This window comes from Rhinoraja longicauda, chromosome 9, assembly GCF_053455715.1.
Source record: "Rhinoraja longicauda isolate Sanriku21f chromosome 9, sRhiLon1.1, whole genome shotgun sequence".
NCBI lineage: Eukaryota > Metazoa > Chordata > Chondrichthyes > Rajiformes > Arhynchobatidae > Rhinoraja > Rhinoraja longicauda.
In genome coordinates, this window is record NC_135961.1 from 58,564,208 (window position 1) to 58,582,573 (window position 18,366).

An 18,366-nucleotide genomic window follows, 5' to 3' on the forward strand; every position below is an offset into this window, starting at 1 on the left:
GTGACATTTCAGGTCGAGACCTTTCTTCAGACTCAGTCATTGGGACGGGAACTCTGACTCTCAGTCTGAAGGGTCTCGACCCGAAACATCACCTATTTATTTTCTCCAGAGATGCTGTCTGACCTGCTGGGCTACTCTAGCTTTTAGTGTCTATCTTCGGTTTAAACCAGCATATGCAGATCCTTCCTACACATTTTACCTGAAGATGGACCTGCACCAGTCAAATCTCCAAGGCCCACCCTGAAGGGGCTCATCTAGACCCTCTCCAAGTCACAAAGAAGCAGGCTTCACACGTGCTCCAATAATCTGCATTTGACTAGGTGGCATCCTGATGCTCTTCTGGGCATTCTGGAAATAGCATACTTTGCACAGTGGCACTTCATTACACATACTTGCAATTCTCTTTGAGTTTGCATATCAGATGCACAGAGAACCCAGAATAAAAATCTGCCTGAACTATCTGATTTTCAAATAAGTTTCATATAAAAATGTATGAATTCTACTGAATTCAGTTTCCAGGCTCTAGAAGTTTAGAGTTCCTGACTTGAAGCAGGAGAGAGCCAAGATGCAAACTTCATTAAAGTCAGTGCTAGACTATATTATCTATCTTATCACCACCATTAGTTCCCACCCCCTCTCTCCCCACCCCATGCCAACTCTGGACCTACTAATGAACATGAATGAAATTAGTTAGGTCCAAACCGAGGAGATAGACCAAAGTAAACACAAGGAACTGCGCGAGATAACCACTTTTGAGGTGTTTGCGCAGTAATCAACTCGAACCAGAACCAGAACTGCAGATGCTGGAATTTTGAGCAAAAAGTGCTGGTGTAACTCAGCAGGCCAGACTGCATCGCTGGAGAACCTGTACAGGTGATGTTTTGGGTTGGGATCCTTCTTCACTCTGATTGTAGTCGGGAGGGAGGGAGAAAGCTAGAAATGAGAGGGGAACGGGACAAAGCCCGGCAAGTGATAGATGAATACAGATGAGGGGAGGTGGTTAATTGGCAAATGGGTGGACAAAAGCCAGAGAGGACAAGGAGACATATGCTGTGAGATAAGGAGAGGAGAGGGGTGAATTGCGAGGCCAGGGGAAGGTATGTAGGGGAAGGGGAAAGGTGGAAGAAACAAGAGGAGACGAGGTGTTGTTGGTTAGTTATGCTGCCTGACCGACTGAGCTATTCTAGTAAGGTGTTTGACTCATGCATTTAGTACCACAGTGTAGCTATAGCCTTGCTTCCAGCAATTACATTATTCTCACATACACAAAAAAGGACAAGAATGATCAGCCATGATCACATTGAATGGCGGTGCTGGCTCGAAGGGCCGAATGGCCTCCTCCTGCACCTATTGTCTATTGTCTATAATATGTCTGGATATTGAAGTTATAAAATGGATGAATTACATTATATATTTGATGGACTTCAATAAATTAAACAAAAAATGTAAATGTTTCAAAAGTTATTTTGAAGAGTCAATCTATTTCTACACAATACATCACAAATTTAGAGATTCACTGAAGTAACAGAAACAAAATAACATAGTACTGTTATGAAGATTATCCAATAAATTTTAAGAAGAAACATACGATACCTCCCAGCCTAGCCCAGAGACAAAATTTTCATAGGCTTGGCTTCCTCCAGTGTTTGAAAGAATTGAGCACTTGTCTTCCTGTCCTTCCATGATGTAAAACACTGCAATCTTATGGGTTTCCCGACTTGAAAAATATAAATTTATACCAGTTTTGCGTCAAATGATCACATAAATAAATCATGATGAACAACACATTCTTCTAACTCATTAGTTTGTTTCTATGCATATTAACGTTGAGGAATTTAAATGTACTAATATAGAAATGTTACATTTGATTTGATCCTCATCTGAAAACTGAAATGCATGGTGCAAAAGGAAAGCTGTTTCTTCAAGTGGACTCAGGAATATTTTTGTAGTTAATGTCTGGTGTATTAACAATATTGAAGGATAGATCAGACTGTTTTGGAACATTCTACATTATAATTAGGTTTAATGTAAGGATTGGAGAGGACAAAGAATTAAGTACCGACACACATAAATAGTTAAAAATGTACACAATAAAGACAGATAAATGTTAATGAGTGGTAAAATTGGCAGAAGAGCTGCAGGAAAAGTATATGAGTATTAAGACAAAAGATATGGCACCAAGATATGGACATAGAATTGCATTGAAAGAAGAGAGAGAGAGCAGCAAAGGCTAAATAGCACCTTCCCATCATTTTCAAAGCAGAAAATATTGCAATTATCAAATTCACAGAATTAAAATAGGAGTTGTAATCAAAAATGAAGTAACTCAAAGTAAACAAATCTTAGGAATGGACAATTTGTAATAAGCCAACTTGCATTTGCTGAAGTCACCTTGATCATCAATTAGCACTTAGGCAAAATTTATTGTTTGGTTATACCACATTAAAAAACATGTTGTTATTGGAAACAAAATCAATTGTAATTTGCAGAAATGTGTGATGGCTATACTGAAAGAAATGAAATCTAAATCTTAAGATCTTTTGACATTTCTGTATGAAGAAAAACATCACAATCACCGGCAGTTCCAGTTTGGAATTTTCACAGGAAAAAGATATCCTGAACTTGATCATCTTTGCCCAGTATTTTTTAAACTGTGACTCAACATTGGAATAAAAGAACAGTATGCAAGCATGCACGAATTACCAAGTACTTTGACTGAGAAATCAGCTTGCTGAATCTCACTGGCACAGGAACCAATATCCATTCATTTCAAAGGACAGGAATGGCTTAATGGGACAAGGTTTATAATATTAGATGATATCTTTCAATGTAATAACTTTAATTGATGCATATGAAAGGTTTAGAGGGATAAGGGCCAATGCAGACAGGTGGAACTAGTGTAGATGGGGCATCTTGGTTGGCTTGAGCAAGTTGGGGCCGAAAGATCTGTTCCTACGCCGTATGACTCTAAATGTTTCAATTTCTTAATAGCTATCTTGAGTTAACATGCTTTTCTTCATATCATATCATATCATATCATATATATACAGCCGGAAACAGGCCTTTTCAGCCCTCCAAGTCCGTGCCGCCCAGTGATCCCCGTACATTAACACTATCCTACACCCACTAGGGACAATTTTTTATTTTTTTTTACATTTACCCAGCCAATTAACCTACATACCTGTACGTCTTTGGAGTGTGGGAGGAAACCGAAGATCTCGGAGAAAACCCACGCAGGTCACGGGGAGAACGTACAAACTCCTTACAGTGCAGCACCCATAGTCAGGATCGAACCTGAGTCTCCGGCGCTGCATTCGCTGTAAAGCAGCAACTCTACCGCTGCGCTACCGTTTATAAATGTTTCCATTATTTCAATTTTTTATTTGGGGGGGGGTTGAAAAATAAAATATCACTCAAGGCATAAGTTTAGAGAGATTCATGGGGACTCTGGAGAAGAACTTTCACCCGGAGGGTTACTAAAGTCTGGATTGCACTGGTGGAAGCAGGTACTCTCACATTTAAGTAGTATCTAAATGCGCACTTGAATTGCCGAAGTGTAGATGACTACAGACTAAGTGCTTGTAAATAGAATTAGTACAGATGGGTACTTAATGGACAGCATGGACATGGTAGGCTGAGGGATTTGTTTTGTTCTATATGACCCTATGACTCAATCGGGAACATTCAGAAATATCCATTTTCTCTAACAGGTTTAAGTGCTGGCTAAGCCAGGCAACACAACTTCACAATGTTCACATAAAATTATGACTACATGCTTACCACTGCCTTGAATCCAAATATTTTAGTTCCCTTAGTAGCTTTGAGTTTTTCTTCAGAAGATGGAAACTATTCCTTGAAATAAGAGACAAATTTACGCAAGAATGAAAAAGTAATTCATTTTCTCCAACAAAAATCACACCAACAATTCAAAATTCACGTGCAACTATGAAGCAACAGATGTGAAAGATGTTTGCTTGAATTTCCGTACCCTTACAATATTTTAAGAATCCAGAAAACATAGACAGCATCCAAGCTATCACGCTATAAATAAATGGGCACTGGCTGCTGCTTCTTTTGGCTAGGTAGTCTAAACGCATGAGCAAGAGAGAGGGAGAGAAGCCAAGAGATTTAAGAAATGGGATTTCAGGGCTTATGGTCTGGGCATAGCCAATGATTTTTCTAGCACACATCTGTATTAATTGAGTGGTAACTCTTTTGTAGGAAACCATCTTGTGATCTTGTAACCGTCGCCACTTGACTGATTTGATTGCATGTTGAGTTAAAACGAAAACTTACAACTTAATGTCAGCTAATTTCATGAGTTGATATTTTGGCCAAGCAAAGGATTAAACAGATAATGTTGGTTTTCAGCTCAAAATCTGTGAAGAACTGATTATGTTAGTTATGTATTGCAAATGTGTGCTTATTGGTAATAGCTATCACTGTGTGCATTGTTCCAATGAAAACTGAATCCTATTAACGTGGAATTAATTTTGAAATCAGATGAATCTATTTCCTGACAACCGGATCTTCATCCCCTCTCTGTTTTCACATAGTACATCGGTATGAGACTTCTGGTGAATTGTTAGCATTTTGTGCTTCGAATCCCTGAAGAACAACTGGTGTCATTAGGTCTGGTCTTTCACAATATGTTATTTAATAAGTTGACAAAATCAGAAGGGAAATTGGATTTTAATGTTTTGTGTTTCATATTTGTGCTTTTTAAATCTCTGAAAGTGTTGCTAATTCGGAAACTCTTGAACTAGAGCTCTCAGCTTCTAAACCTGAAGTTTTCCCAGCCGCTCATTATAACAGGCAAAAAAAGCGATGTGCTAATGAGCACAAAAGCAAAAAGATTCAACCAAGACATCAGTTAATAGCAAAATTGAGAGTTAATAAATCTTCGAATGATGTTACTCAAGTAATCTAGAATCCAATTTTTTTTAAATCTTACGCGATCATTAAGAATGTTTAAAAAAATCTTGACCGTTGTTGAAAGGTCTTAATTAATGAAGTTGTAAACTTGCGGCATGATTTTTAGAAATTAATATTATTTTACTATTCAAAGACATTCAATTCAAACTTTACATATATCTTGAAATTAGAACTGATTATCAACTGATACCAATTGAAATTCTTGATGAGCCTATTTGCTTAATTGTTTCCAAATGGAAAGAAAATCAAAATCCTCATTAATTAAACAATTATAAAACAATGAAACACAATAGTTATTGTCCAAGTCAGGCATACCAGTCATCATAAAATAAATGCAGAGATTACATTTGCACTACAATATATCTTTTGAGCTTTAAGATATTGAAAGACTTTAGAGATACAGCGTAGAAACAGGCCCTTTGGCTCACCGAGTCCAGTGATCACCCCGTACAATAACACTATCCTACACAATTTACCATTTTACCGAAGTCAATTAACCTACAAACCTGTACATCTTTGGAATGTGGGAGGAAACTGGAGCACCTGGAGAAAACCCAAGTGGTCACAGAGAGAACATACAAACTCCGGACAAACAGCGCCCTTAGTCAGGATCAAACTCGGGTCTTTGGCGCTGTAAGGCTGCAACTCTACTGCTGCGCCGCTGTACCGCCCTGTAAGGCTGCATATTATCCTCTGCAGAGGACAATTTTAACCGGTCAAGCGACAGCAGTCATGAACAGAAACCCATGAACAGTACACAAGGCCAAGTGAAGTACTAATTCTCTGCATTGGCAGCTATTCGTTAATTGTCAAGGCTCAGTTATTCCAATGAGTTATCATTGTATTTGTGAACATACTTCCTGCTTCAATTCATACTAATTGAAAACATGGCTGTAACCACTTGCAGTAAACTCGATGATTTTGTTTTTGTAGTACAGATTATAATCTGGTTCAAAAAATGTATTAACTAAATTATAAAGCTAGTTTTCTGATCTATTGCCTGGTGCTGAATTAAACAGCACATGTGGTGAAATTAATTTTTACGCATCAGTTTTAAGGGTTTGTATTTACATTTGCCTCTGGTATTTCCATGTTGCCAAGAGTGATGAATAAGAGTTTGCAATTTTCTCCAATAAATTATTGGGAAGACCAAAGTCATTATTTTTCAAGCCCAGCTGCAAACTCCATTTCCTAATCACCGACTACAAATCCTCACCCTGGCAACCATTTGAAATTGAACGAGACTTTTAGTTGCTTAGCACTGAAGGTGACTCTCCATAAGGCTGCCTAATTCTCCCTCCGTAACATTGTCCGCTTCTGCTTGTCTACCACTGAAACCCTCATCCACACCTTTGCCTTCTCGAGAATATATTTCAACGTCTCCCTGGCCGATCTTGCTTCTTCAACTCTCCTTATGTTTCACATCAGAGTCACTGTGCTATCGTGTGATACTGCGTGGAAACAGGCCCTTCGACCCAACTTGTCCACACTGGCCAACATGTCCCAGCTACACTAGTCGCACCTGCCCGCATTTGGTCCATATCCCTCCAAACCTGTCCTATCAATCTACTTGTCTAACTGTTTCTTCAACGTTGGGATAGTCCCTGTCTCAACTACCTCCTCTGGCAGCTTGTTCCACACACTCACCACCCTTAGTGTGACAAAGTTACCTCTCAGATTTTTATTAAATCTTTTCCCCTTCACCTTAAACCTATGTTTTCTGGTCATCGATTCACCTACTCTGGGCAAGAGATTCTGTACATCTACCTGATCCATTCCTCTCATGATTTTATACACCTCTATAAAGATTGTCCCTCATCCTCCTGCGCTCCAAAGAAAAGAGTCCCTACTCAACATCTCCCCATAGGTCAGACTCTCTAGTCCTGGCACCATCTTCGTAAATCTTCTCTGTACCCCTTCTAGCTTGACAACATTTTTCATAGAAACATAGAAAAATAGGTGCACGAGTCGGCCATTCACCCCTTCGAGCCTATACATGGTGCACAGAACTGAACATAATACTCTAAATGCGGCCTCACCAATACAACTGTAACATGACCTCTTATACAACTGCAACATGACCTCCCAACTTCTATACAATACTCTGACTCATGTGCCAATGTGCTAAAAGCCTTTTTGACCAACCTATCTATCTGCGACTCCACCTTCAAGGAACCATGCACCTGCACGCCTAGATCCCTCAGCCCTACAACACTCCCCAGCGCCCTACCACTCATTGTGTTGGTCATGCCCATGTTAGAGTTCCCAAAATGCAACACCTCTCATTTCTCTGTATTAAATTCCATCACCCATCCATCAGGCCACCTGGCCAATCGATCAAGACCCTGCTGCAATTTTTCACGATCACCTTCACTATCTGCAAAACCACCCACTTTTGTATCATCAGCACACTTGCTAATCTTACCGTGTATGTTCTCATCCAAATCATTGATATAGATGACAAACGTAACGGGCCCAGCACCGAACCCTGAGACACACCAATAGTCACGGGCCTCCAGTCCGAGAAGCAACCATCCACCATCACCCTCTACTTCCTTCCGCAAAGCAAATTTTCCATCCATTCAGCTATCTCTCCTTGGATCCCATGTGATCTCACCTTCCAGAGCAGCCTACCATGCAGAACCATGTCGAATGTTTTGCTGAAATCCATATAAACATCCACAGCTCCCCCCTCATTGACCTTTTTGGTCAAGTCTTCAAAAAACTCAGATTTGTGAGACATGACGTCCCATGTACAAAACTATGCTGATTATCCCTAATCAGCCCTTGTCCCTCTAAATGCATCTATATCTTATCCCTCAGAATACTCTCTAGTAACATTCCAACTACAGTTGTTAAACCACTGGCCTAAAGTTTCCAGCATTTCTCCCGCAGGCCTTCTTGAACAGAGGCATATTTGCCATTCTCCAGTCTTCCTGCATCCCTCCTGTATTTAAAGACGACTTGTAATTTCAACAGGGCTCCTGCAATTTTCTCTCTAGTTTCCCACAATGCCCTTGGATATATCTGACCAGGCCCTGGAGATTTGTCCACCTTCATACACGATAGTTCCTTCAGCACCTCTTCGAACGTAACACAGACCTAAATCATCCAAAGCTTTGCTGTCTGCCCCAACCCAGAGTTATTCATCCCTTATCACAAGCTCTGGAGCAATGTTCTAATTTTAAAATGGTCATCTTGTTTTTTAAAATCTCTCCTTAGTCAACCTTTTCTAACTTAGTAACTACCTCTAACTCTACAATCCTTGGAAATACTTGCACTATTAAATTCTGCCATTTAGATTATTCTTAAATTTAGCTCAATAGCAGCATGGTTTTGGGTGTCATAGTCGTAAGTGTTGGAAGTGCCTTCCCAAGTTTCTCTGCCTCTTTTACTTTCTCAACATTTACTCTTTCACTGCATTTTTGTTTGTTTCTGTTTAAGCTTTTGAGGGATATGGAAAGGTGGATGGGTAGTACTAGCGTAGATTGAGCATCTTGGTTGGCATGGACAAGTTGGGCCTGAGGAATTGTTTCTGGCTTGTCTGCCTCTGAATCTATATTACACCTGTTAATTGCTTTCAGATGCTTTGCTATTTTAGGAGATGCCAAGTGAATGTTTGCTGTTATTGTTGCTATCGAATAACACCTAATACTGGAATGTGAACTACCAGTTTGTGAAGAAAAATTAACAACGGCAAAAATACATGGCCTTATGTTAAGGGATCTGACCTTATTTAAAACATCCTTCGACTGTGCTAGCAGGAATTATTTGGAGAAAGAATTGAGAAATATGCCAATGGCCTTATCATTTCAGTATAGGCAATAAAAGGTAGCATTGTCCAAGAACCCACTACCTGAAAAATAAATATAAAACTCCTTGTATAACTAACTTCCTCCAACGCAGTGCAAGTCACTTTTAAAAAATAATCAATTAACAGAGGCATGCGGAAAAACGAACCTGAACATATTGTACACAAAACAACAGATGGCCAAGGATTGGATTACAGGTACGCGGAGTCCCTGAAAAGATTTATCTTGTATTTAACCTTGCAGTTGTGCTATGATTGCATTCACTAATCTTAAAGCAAAGACCTGAAATTTATCCCTTAATTTCATCTCATTTAATACATTTTATGAGGGAGAACTGGAAACAAAATGCTCAAAATATTGCACACTTTTTTTGGAAGAGATTAAATAAATAAACAGGCCTGAAATTTCAATAATTTGTAAATTAATCTCTTTCTACCATTCATTCCTGTCACCATCGTTTACTTCACACTAAAAGGCATACTTAGCGGCCTTGGAATATTGTTTATGGATGAACACGGCAGACGCAAAAGGCAAAACATTTGGTGATGCAAACGTGAAGGCATAAGATCCGGTGGGCCTTACGGCCGGACACACGAGACCAGGCAGGTCGCACAAAGACCAGCGACCAGAGAGGCTGTAAGGGAGCCGGTAATGACGGATGCAAGGAGCAAGGCCGGTAGGAGAGGGAACTGGGGTCTGGCCGTCTGGCAGTTGGCAGTCCCCGCCCTTAAAGTCAGCTGCACCAGGCTCCCATCAGGGCACAAAGGTTGACGGGTGAGCAGAGGGACCGAGGGTTCACTGGACGATCCAGATGTCCAAGGAAGATGATGGTTTGAGACCCTGCAATAGCCTGGGGCTCGCCTGGACCGGGCACCACTCACACGACCTAGAGCATGGACTCTATTTTGAAAATGGCGCCAAAACCTGGCACCTCTTGCACGCACTCTCAGTGGTCTATTTCTGTACACTTTGCTAATCAGGGATTGTGCTTCGGTATGGAAATGCTTTACTGAACTACATGCAAAATAAGAATCTCACTGTGCATCTGCACATGAGATAGTAACACACTATTGACCATTAAAAAGTAGAAATAAGCAAGCTGGTTCCAAACCAATTTCATGACTCACTTCGAAGGTAGACACAAAATGCTGGAGTAAGTCAGCGGGTCAGGCAGCATCTCGGGAGAGAAGGAATGGGTGATGTTTCGGGTTGAGACCTTCTTCAGACTGATGTCAGGGGAGGGGGCGGGACAAAGATAGGATGTAGTTGGAGACAGGAAGACTAGTAGGAGAACTGGGAAGGGGAGGGGAAAGAGAGGGACAGAGGAACTATCTGAAGTTAGAGAAGTTAATGTTCATACCGCTGGGGTGTAAACTGCCCAAGCGAAATATGAGGTGCTGTTCCTCCAATTTGCGCTGGGCCTCACTCTGACAATGGAGGAGGCCCAAGACCGAAAGGTCAGATTGGGAATGGGAGGGGGAGATGAAGTGCTGAGCCACCGGGAGATCAGGTTTGTTGAGTCAGACTGAGCGAAGGTGTTCAGCGAAACGATCGCCGAGCCTGTGCTTGGTCTCGCTGATGTAGAGCAGTTGACATCTGGAACAGCGGATACAATAGATGAGGTTGGAGGAGGTGCAGGTGAACCTCTGCCTCACCTGGAAAGACTGTTTGGGTCCTTGGATGGAGTCGAGGGGGGCGGTTAAGGAACAGTTGTTGCACCTCCTGCGGATGCAGGGGAAAGTACCTGGGGGGGGGTGGTTTGGGTGGGAAGGGACGAGTGGACCAGGGAGTTTCAGAGGGAACGGTCTCTGCAGAAAGTTGAAAGGGGTGGAGATGGGAAGATGTGGCCAGTAGCGGGATCCCGTTGGAAGTGGCGGAAATGTTGGAGGATAATTTGTTGTTTGCTATGGCTGATTGGGTGGAAGGTGAGGACAAGGGGGACTCTATCCTTGTTACGAATGGGGGGGAGGGGAAGCAAGAGTGGAGCTGCAGGATATTGAGGGGACCTTAGAGAGATCCTCATCTATAATGGAAGAGGGGAACCCCCGTTTCCTAAAGAATGAGGACATCTCCGATGCCCTAGTATGGAACACCTCATCCTGGGCGCAGATGCGGCATGGACGGAGGAATTGGGAGTAGGGAATAGAGTTTTTACAGGAAACAGGGTGGGAAGAAGTGTAGTCAAGATAGCTGTGGGAGTCAGTGGGTTTGCAGTAGATGTCGGTCACTAGTCTGTCTCCTGTGATGGAGATGGTGAGATCCAGAAACGGTAAGGAGATGTCGGAGATGGTCCGTATATTTAAGAGCAGGATGGAAATGAGTGGTGAAATTGATGAAGTCAGTGAGTTCTGCATGGATACAAGAGGTAGCACCAATGCAGTCGTCAATGTAGCGGAGGTAGAGTTCGGGGATAGGGCCAGTGAACGCCCGGAACAGGGATTGTTCGACGTACCCGACAAAGAGGCAGGCATGTCTAGGGCCTATGCGAGTGCCTATTGCTACGCCTTGGATTTGGAGGAAGTGGGAGGAGTCAAAGTTGTGTGGGAGGAGTCAACGGAGGGCTTGTGTGGGAGGAGTCAAATGAGAAGTTGTGTGGGAGGAGTCAAAGGAGAAGTTTCCATTGTGCATCGAACGATAGGATTCGAAACCCATCTCCATTGTGTATTGAACAACAGGCTTTGAAACCCATCCTCCTTGTGAGACGAGGTGGTCTAGAGGTTAAGGCAATGGAATGCTAATCCAATCTGCATCGCAACGATAGGGTTCGAAACCCACCCTCCTTGTGAACTGTAGGAGAACAGACAAGGTGGTCTAGAGGTTAAGGCAATGGAATGTTAATCCATTGTGCATCGAACGATAGGGTTCGAAACCCATCCTCCTTGTGAAGTGTAACCATTTTTCTCCTGCCCTCATGTCTCACTTCTACTGTAGTGTGCAAAGCTTAACACATCAGTCTGTGGAACCGCAGCTAAATCTTCAACTAATGCACCCTATGTCAGCTTGGTGATGAGGTTATTATTTAACACAATACAACTCAATTCCCAAGATTTCCCTCACATAGGTTTCATTTCCCATATTTTCTAACATTTCTCAATGTTAAAGGAGCACATTAAGCCCACTGTATCAATATCAGTTCTTGGACCATTCGGACTAGTTCCATTCCCCCTCCCTATCTACCTCTCTGACCCCCCCCCCCAAACCCCTTGGTATTTCCTAGCAATTCTATTCTTCAACACCCACCCATCATCTTCTATTTTCTACCAATGCCAAGAACAATCTACAAAAGCCAGTTAATCTTCCAGGGATGTGGAAGGAAACCAGAGCTCCGGTGAGAAACCTAGGCGGTTATGGAGAGAACACGGAAATTCTACATAGACAGAACCCATGGTCCGGATAGAACCTAGGACGCTGCAGCACCACTGCGCTGCCCTGCCTAATTTAAAACATTACATTTGAAAATCTGTTCCGATTTCCAATTGTGCAGAATATAGTTAAAACACATAAGCAGTACATTTATACATAGCTCTCAGAGTTTCAGTGTAAAGACATAAAAGGGTGATTTGTTTATTGTAATGAAGTGCCCTACCTGGAATTAAGTTGCACAATATGGACAGAACAAGGAGCATCAGGCATGTGAGTGAGGTAAAAAAAAAGAGGAAAAGAGCCGAGCGCTTGAGAGTACAGCGGGGGTCAAAAAATTGGAACATTTTTGAAAATGTACACACAAAATTACCAGTTTCAAGCCTCTTTTTGTGTATTTCAAAGTAAAAACGGACATTACAAAATAATGTGAATATGTCACTGTATATTAATAACATTTAAGTAAATTTGCACATTAATTGATAATCAGCTCAAAAAGGTGGTAATTGGCTTGTCTGCTGTGTTTTATATTTTAACTCTGTCTTAATTAATTTAGTTATATAATCTTGCACTTAAATTTAATATTTACTCATTACACTGATTTTCTGGCACTCTTGGTTCCAGAGCTTTGCTGGTTTACCCAGTCGGCCAAGGAAGTCAGCTATGGGGATAGATGTGCTGGCTCCAGCTGGGTTGGAGTTCCACAAGCCTGGCCGCAGGTTGCAAATTCATCCCACCGATCGCCCGCGGAAGTCACGATGAGGTCGAGATTGGCTGCCTTGCCCAGCCAAGGTGCCCCAAAAATCGTGCTTTTTGTGCAGAAAATGGATTTTAAAAATGCGGAAACCCTCGGAAACGCGGAAAATCCACGCCTGGAGGATTGCAATTTGTGGTTGGTTTGTGCTAGAGGAAACTATGATGAAGCAAAATTAACAGTGTTTAGAGCAGACTTTTAACATTATAACACATTGAGGGATTTTGATCTGTTTTTAAAAGTGTGATGTTAAGAACTCAGAAGCAAAAGAGTCAAACAAGAAATAAAAATGTAAAAGCTTACTTTTCACACACCCTTGCTAATGGTTTTTAGAGTTAAAAATAAACACGAATTTATATATAAATACGAATGGATTTTCAATAAATTTGCTAAAAAAATGTAGCAGACATTTTATTTATCCTGTCACGTTTACACTGGAGAAGGAGAGTTCTAAATGTACCAGTTACTTTGAATGGCAATCAAACCTCTAAAGTAATTTGACAACATGAGTAAACTCCTTTCTTAACACTAATTCCTGAATTCGATGAGCATATGATATACTGGTATGTATTTTGCTGCATACTAAATGAGCAAAGCAACATCCACGTTGCTGAAACAAATGTCTTTTCATTTTCCAAGCTTCATTTCTGAAGCTTATGATAGCAATCACAAATTGCAGATGCAGGACAGAACGCCACAGGAGATCCTCCTTCTTTGTGGCTATAAAACTTTACAACTCCTCCCTCTTCCGTCATGGGGTAGACTGAGACGGACTCCCCCCCCATCCCATTCCCAATCTTTGCACATCCCCCAAACTTTTCCACTCGTCACTTTAATTTCATGTTTCATGTGTTTTCTGTTTTGTGTATTTTGTGTTTTATGACTGTTGGCAGATCAATTTCCCTCCTGGGATAAATAAAGTTCTATTGTATCGTATCATACAATTTCCCTCAAACATAGGGGTTTGAACAGGATGGCGTGCCTGTTTCCCAACAGCTGGAGATTTTGGGAATCGGTAGTGTACATCATTTTTTAGTCAACTTGGGTGTATTATGTAAAAGTTTCAATGGGCAGCTTTCTATTATTGATGCAGGTTTTGTGGTAGAATCAATTCTGCCCGATATGAAACATGCCGACAAATTGTGGTACAATCTTTAAATTCTTGTCTGTAATCAAGTCCTTCACAAAGCTACTTTAGTGAGAGAGAGCTAATATAAACATGAACATTTCTAAATTGTCCGAGCATATTAAAAAAAAATTAATGAAAACAACCTCTGCATTATTTACGTTACAGTTTTCCATCTCACTTCAAAGGTGGGGTTCCCTATCTTCACCAGTGAACAATAGGTTTTGGCTTGCCCCAAGCGCATGGAAAAAACATGGACTGGTCTTCTCAGGACCCATCAATATTAACTTGTGGATGAAGTCCTGGTCCAAAGTGTCAAGATGCTGAAACAGTTTTGACAGCTAACAAAGCTACACCCCACTTTGACTAGCTATCAAAGATGCCAAAGAACACTCAGAAGCAATCAATTTTTAAAAAAGGAGAAAATTAAACCACATAAGAAAACTTAAGTTAAATAATTAAACAAATTACACCACATGCAATTAATTGAAAAATAATAATTTACATATTTGCCTTTCTTCCACACAGCTGTCCCTTTCCATTGAAATCAATGTGCTTGCTGTTCCTGTGCCAGCCAAAACTGGCACAGATTCAGAGGGCATCTTCCGCACTCTAAATACCGAGGAATTCAGCAAGTTCGGCTCTGTTGGTGAACTCCATGAGGAGTCCAGCAATGTTCAGCAATGAAATTGCAGTAACTTGACCAGTTAATTCAGGATTCACAGATAGACACAAAATGTTGGAGTAACTCAGCGGGACAGGCAGCATCTCTGGAGAGAAAGAATGGGTGACGATTCGGGTCGAGACCCTTCCTCAGGATTCGCCATTTGTTTTGCAAATCCGGAATTTCCTGCCACTTGCAGAGTGTGTGTGCCATCAATGCAGCCTGGGACTGCCGGCATTCTGAATGAGCCCTAGTCTGACATATTTTGCATAGAAACATAGAAAAATAGGTGCAGGAGTAAGCCATTCGGCCCTTCGAGTCATCACACCCATTCAATATGATCATCTAAAATCAGTACCCCGTTCCTGCTTTTTCCCCATCTCCCTTGATTCCTTTAGCCCCAAGAGCTAAATCTAACTCCCTCTTGAAAACAGCCAGTGAATTGGCATCCACTGCCTTCTGTGGCAGAGAATTCCACAGATTCACAACTCTCTGGGTGAAAAAGTTTTTCCCCATCTCAGTCCTAAATGGCCTATCCCTTATTCTTAAACTGTGACCCCTGGTTCTGGACTTCTCCAACATCGGGAAATTTTTTCCTGCAACTAGCCTGTCCAATCCTTTAAGAATTTTATATGTTTCTTTAAGATCTCCTCTCATCCTTCTAAATTCCAGTGAATACAAGCCCAGTCGACCCATTCTTTCATCATATGTCAGTCCGGCCATCCCGGGAATTAGCCTGGTGAACCAACACTGCACTCGCTCAATAGCAATAATGTCCTTCCTCAAATTAAGCTACCAACAATTGCACACAATACTCCAGGTGCGGTCTCACCAGGGCCCTGTACAACTGCAGTAGGACCTCCTTGCTCCTAAACTCAAATCCTCTCTCAATGAAGGCCAACATGCCATTAGCTTTCTTCACTACCTGCTGTACCTGCATGCTTACTTTCAGTGACTGATGTACAAGCACATCCAGGTCTCGTTGCATCTCCCCTTTTCCTAATCTGACACCATTCAGAAAATAATCTGCCTTCTTGTTCTTGCCACCAAAGTTTATCCACATTATACTGCATCTGCCATGCAACTGCACACTCACCCAACCTATCCAAGTCACCCTGCAGCCTCATAGCATCCTCCTCGCAGCTCACACTGTCACCCAGCTTTGTGTCGTCTGCAAACTTGGAGATGTCACATTTAATTCCCTCGTCTGAATCGTTAATATATATTGTAAATAACTGGGGTCCCAGCACTGAGCCTCTGCAGGAAGTAGAGATGTTGTTTCTGCCTTCTTGGCAGTCACATCAATGTAGTTGGACCACGACAGGACGTTGGTAATATTAATGCCAAAGAACTTGAAGCTTATAACCATTCCCACCGGCACCATTGATACTGATTAGAACATGTACTCCACCATGCTTCCTGAAGTTGATAACTAGCTCCTTCACCTTGCTGACATTGAGGGAGAGGTTATTGTCCTATCCATCCTATTTTCTATCTCGTTCCTGTACTCCGTCCTGTCATTGTATGTGATCTGACCCACCCCAGTGATGCCATCTGCTAACCTGTAGAGTTAGTGCCGTATTTGGCCCTATAGCGGTGAGTGTACATGGTGTATAGCAAGAGATTGAGAACGCATCCTTGTGGGGCACCAGTGATGAGAATTATTGTCATAGATTCAGAGTCATGCAGCTCGGGAAGAGGTCCCTCAGCCCAACTAGCCATACCAACCAAAATGACACATCTATAATAGATCCACCTGCCCGCATTTGGCCCAATATCCCACTAAACCTTTCCTATCCATGCGGAGGATGTGTTGTCACCTCACCAATTGTGGTCTGTGGGTTAGAAAGTCAAGGATCCAGCGGCAGAGAGGGTACAAATTCCTAGATCAAGGAGTTTGGAGATGAGTTTGGATGGGATTATAGTGTTGAAGGCAGAGATGTAGTCAATAAATAAGAGTCTAATTAGGAATCCTTGCTGTCTAGATGTTCCAGAGATGAATTTAAGGCCAGGGAGATGGTATCTGCTGTGGATCCGTTGGATTGGTTCGCCAACTGCGGTGGATTAAGGCTGGCTGGAACGTAGAGTTAAAATACTCCATCACCAGTCTCTTGAAGCACTCCAAGATGGTGGATGTCAGAGCCACTTAATGACAGTCATTAAGGCATGCTACCTTACTTTTCTTTAGCTTTGGGATGATAGTGCTCTTGTTGAAGCTGGTGGGATCCTTAGAATGGAGTAGTGAGAGGATAAAGATGTCTGTGAATACCGCTGCCAGTGGATCTGCACAGGTCCCGAGAAGGCGGCCAGGGACTGCATCTGGGCCAGTTGCATTCTGTGGATTAATTCTCAGGAAGGCTGATTTCACGTCTGCCACAGTAGCCGTCGACACAGGCGCACCCATGAGAGGCGGGGCAGGGGGACGTTCCTCCACCCCCTTCTGTTCAAAGCGCACGGAAAATGAACTGAGTTCTTCGGGGAGGGACTCATTGTTGGCAGCAATACTGCCCGCTGAATAAACCCCACCCAAATGTTATCCAGGGGTTGAAAATAGGGCAGAGCAGTTCGAACAAAAGGCAGGTGTAAAAAATTTAAGTGCACGTCAGCAGCGTTTCTGAGGATTCACATCAACAATGTTGTCAGCAGTGCCATGCTGCACGTACCCTACAGATCCTAAGGGATGGATTATTCAGTCTTAAAATAGCTCTATGCACATCAGGATTGTTGTTAAATTGTAAACATGTGATGTACAGCATGAACAAAAAGTTGTAAAAGAAGATGCATTGGGGAACAATAGACAATAGGTGCAGGATTAGGCCATTCGGCCCTTTGAGGCACCACCGCCATTCACTGTAATCATGGCTGATCATCCACAATCAGTACCCCGTTCCTGCCTTGATTCCGCTATCTTTAACAGCTCTATCTAACTCTCTCTTGAAAGCATCCAGAGAATTGGCCTCCACTGCCTTCTGAGGCAGAGAATTCCACAGATTCACAACTCTGAATGGAAAAGTTTTTCCTCATCTCCGTTCTAAATGGCCTACCCCTTATTCTTAAACTGTGGCTCCTAGTTCTGGACTCCCCCAACATCGGGAACATGTTTCCTGCCTCTAGCGTGTCCAATCCCTTAATAATCTTATATGTTTCAATAAGATCCCCTCTCATCCTTTTAAATTCCAGCTTATACAAGCCCAGTCGCTCAATTCTTTCAACATACGACAGTCCCACTATCCCGGAATTAACCTTGTGAACCTACCCTGCACACCCTCAATAGCAAGAATGTCCTTCCTCAAATTTGGAGACCAAAACTGCACACAATACTCCAGGTGTTGTCTCACTAGGGCCCTGTACAACTGCAGAAGGACCTCTTTGCTCCTAAACTCAACTCTTGTTATGAAGACCAACAAGCCATTAGCTTTCTTCACTGCCTGCTGTACCTGCATGCTTACTTTCAGTGACTGATCAACAAGGACACCCAGATCTCGTTATACTTCCCCTTTTCCTAATTTGACACCATTCAGATAATAATCTGCCTTCCTGTTCTTGCCACCAAAGTGGATAACCTCACATTTATCCACATTAAACTGCATCTGCCATGCATCTGCCCACTCACACAACCTGTCCAAGTCACCCTGTATCCTCATAGCATCCTCCTCACAGCTCACACTGCCACCCAGCTTTATGTCATCTGCAAATTTGCTAATGTCACTTTTAA

General features: G+C 42.1%; 1 protein-coding gene across 3 annotated transcripts in view; it reads right to left on the bottom strand.

Annotated features, from left to right (window-relative positions):
- ralgapa2 (Ral GTPase activating protein catalytic subunit alpha 2) overlaps window positions 1-18,366 on the bottom strand; it is a 330,072-nt gene that overhangs the window by 120,967 nt on the left and 190,739 nt on the right. For all 3 annotated transcript variants that reach the window (XM_078405597.1, XM_078405596.1, XM_078405594.1), the window contains 2 exons: window positions 3,781-3,852; window positions 1,594-1,717 (listed from right to left, as the gene is read on the bottom strand). In XM_078405597.1, the coding sequence (XP_078261723.1) occupies window positions 1,594-1,717; window positions 3,781-3,852 (196 nt within the window). The remainder of the gene's footprint in view (window positions 1-1,593; window positions 1,718-3,780; window positions 3,853-18,366) is intronic.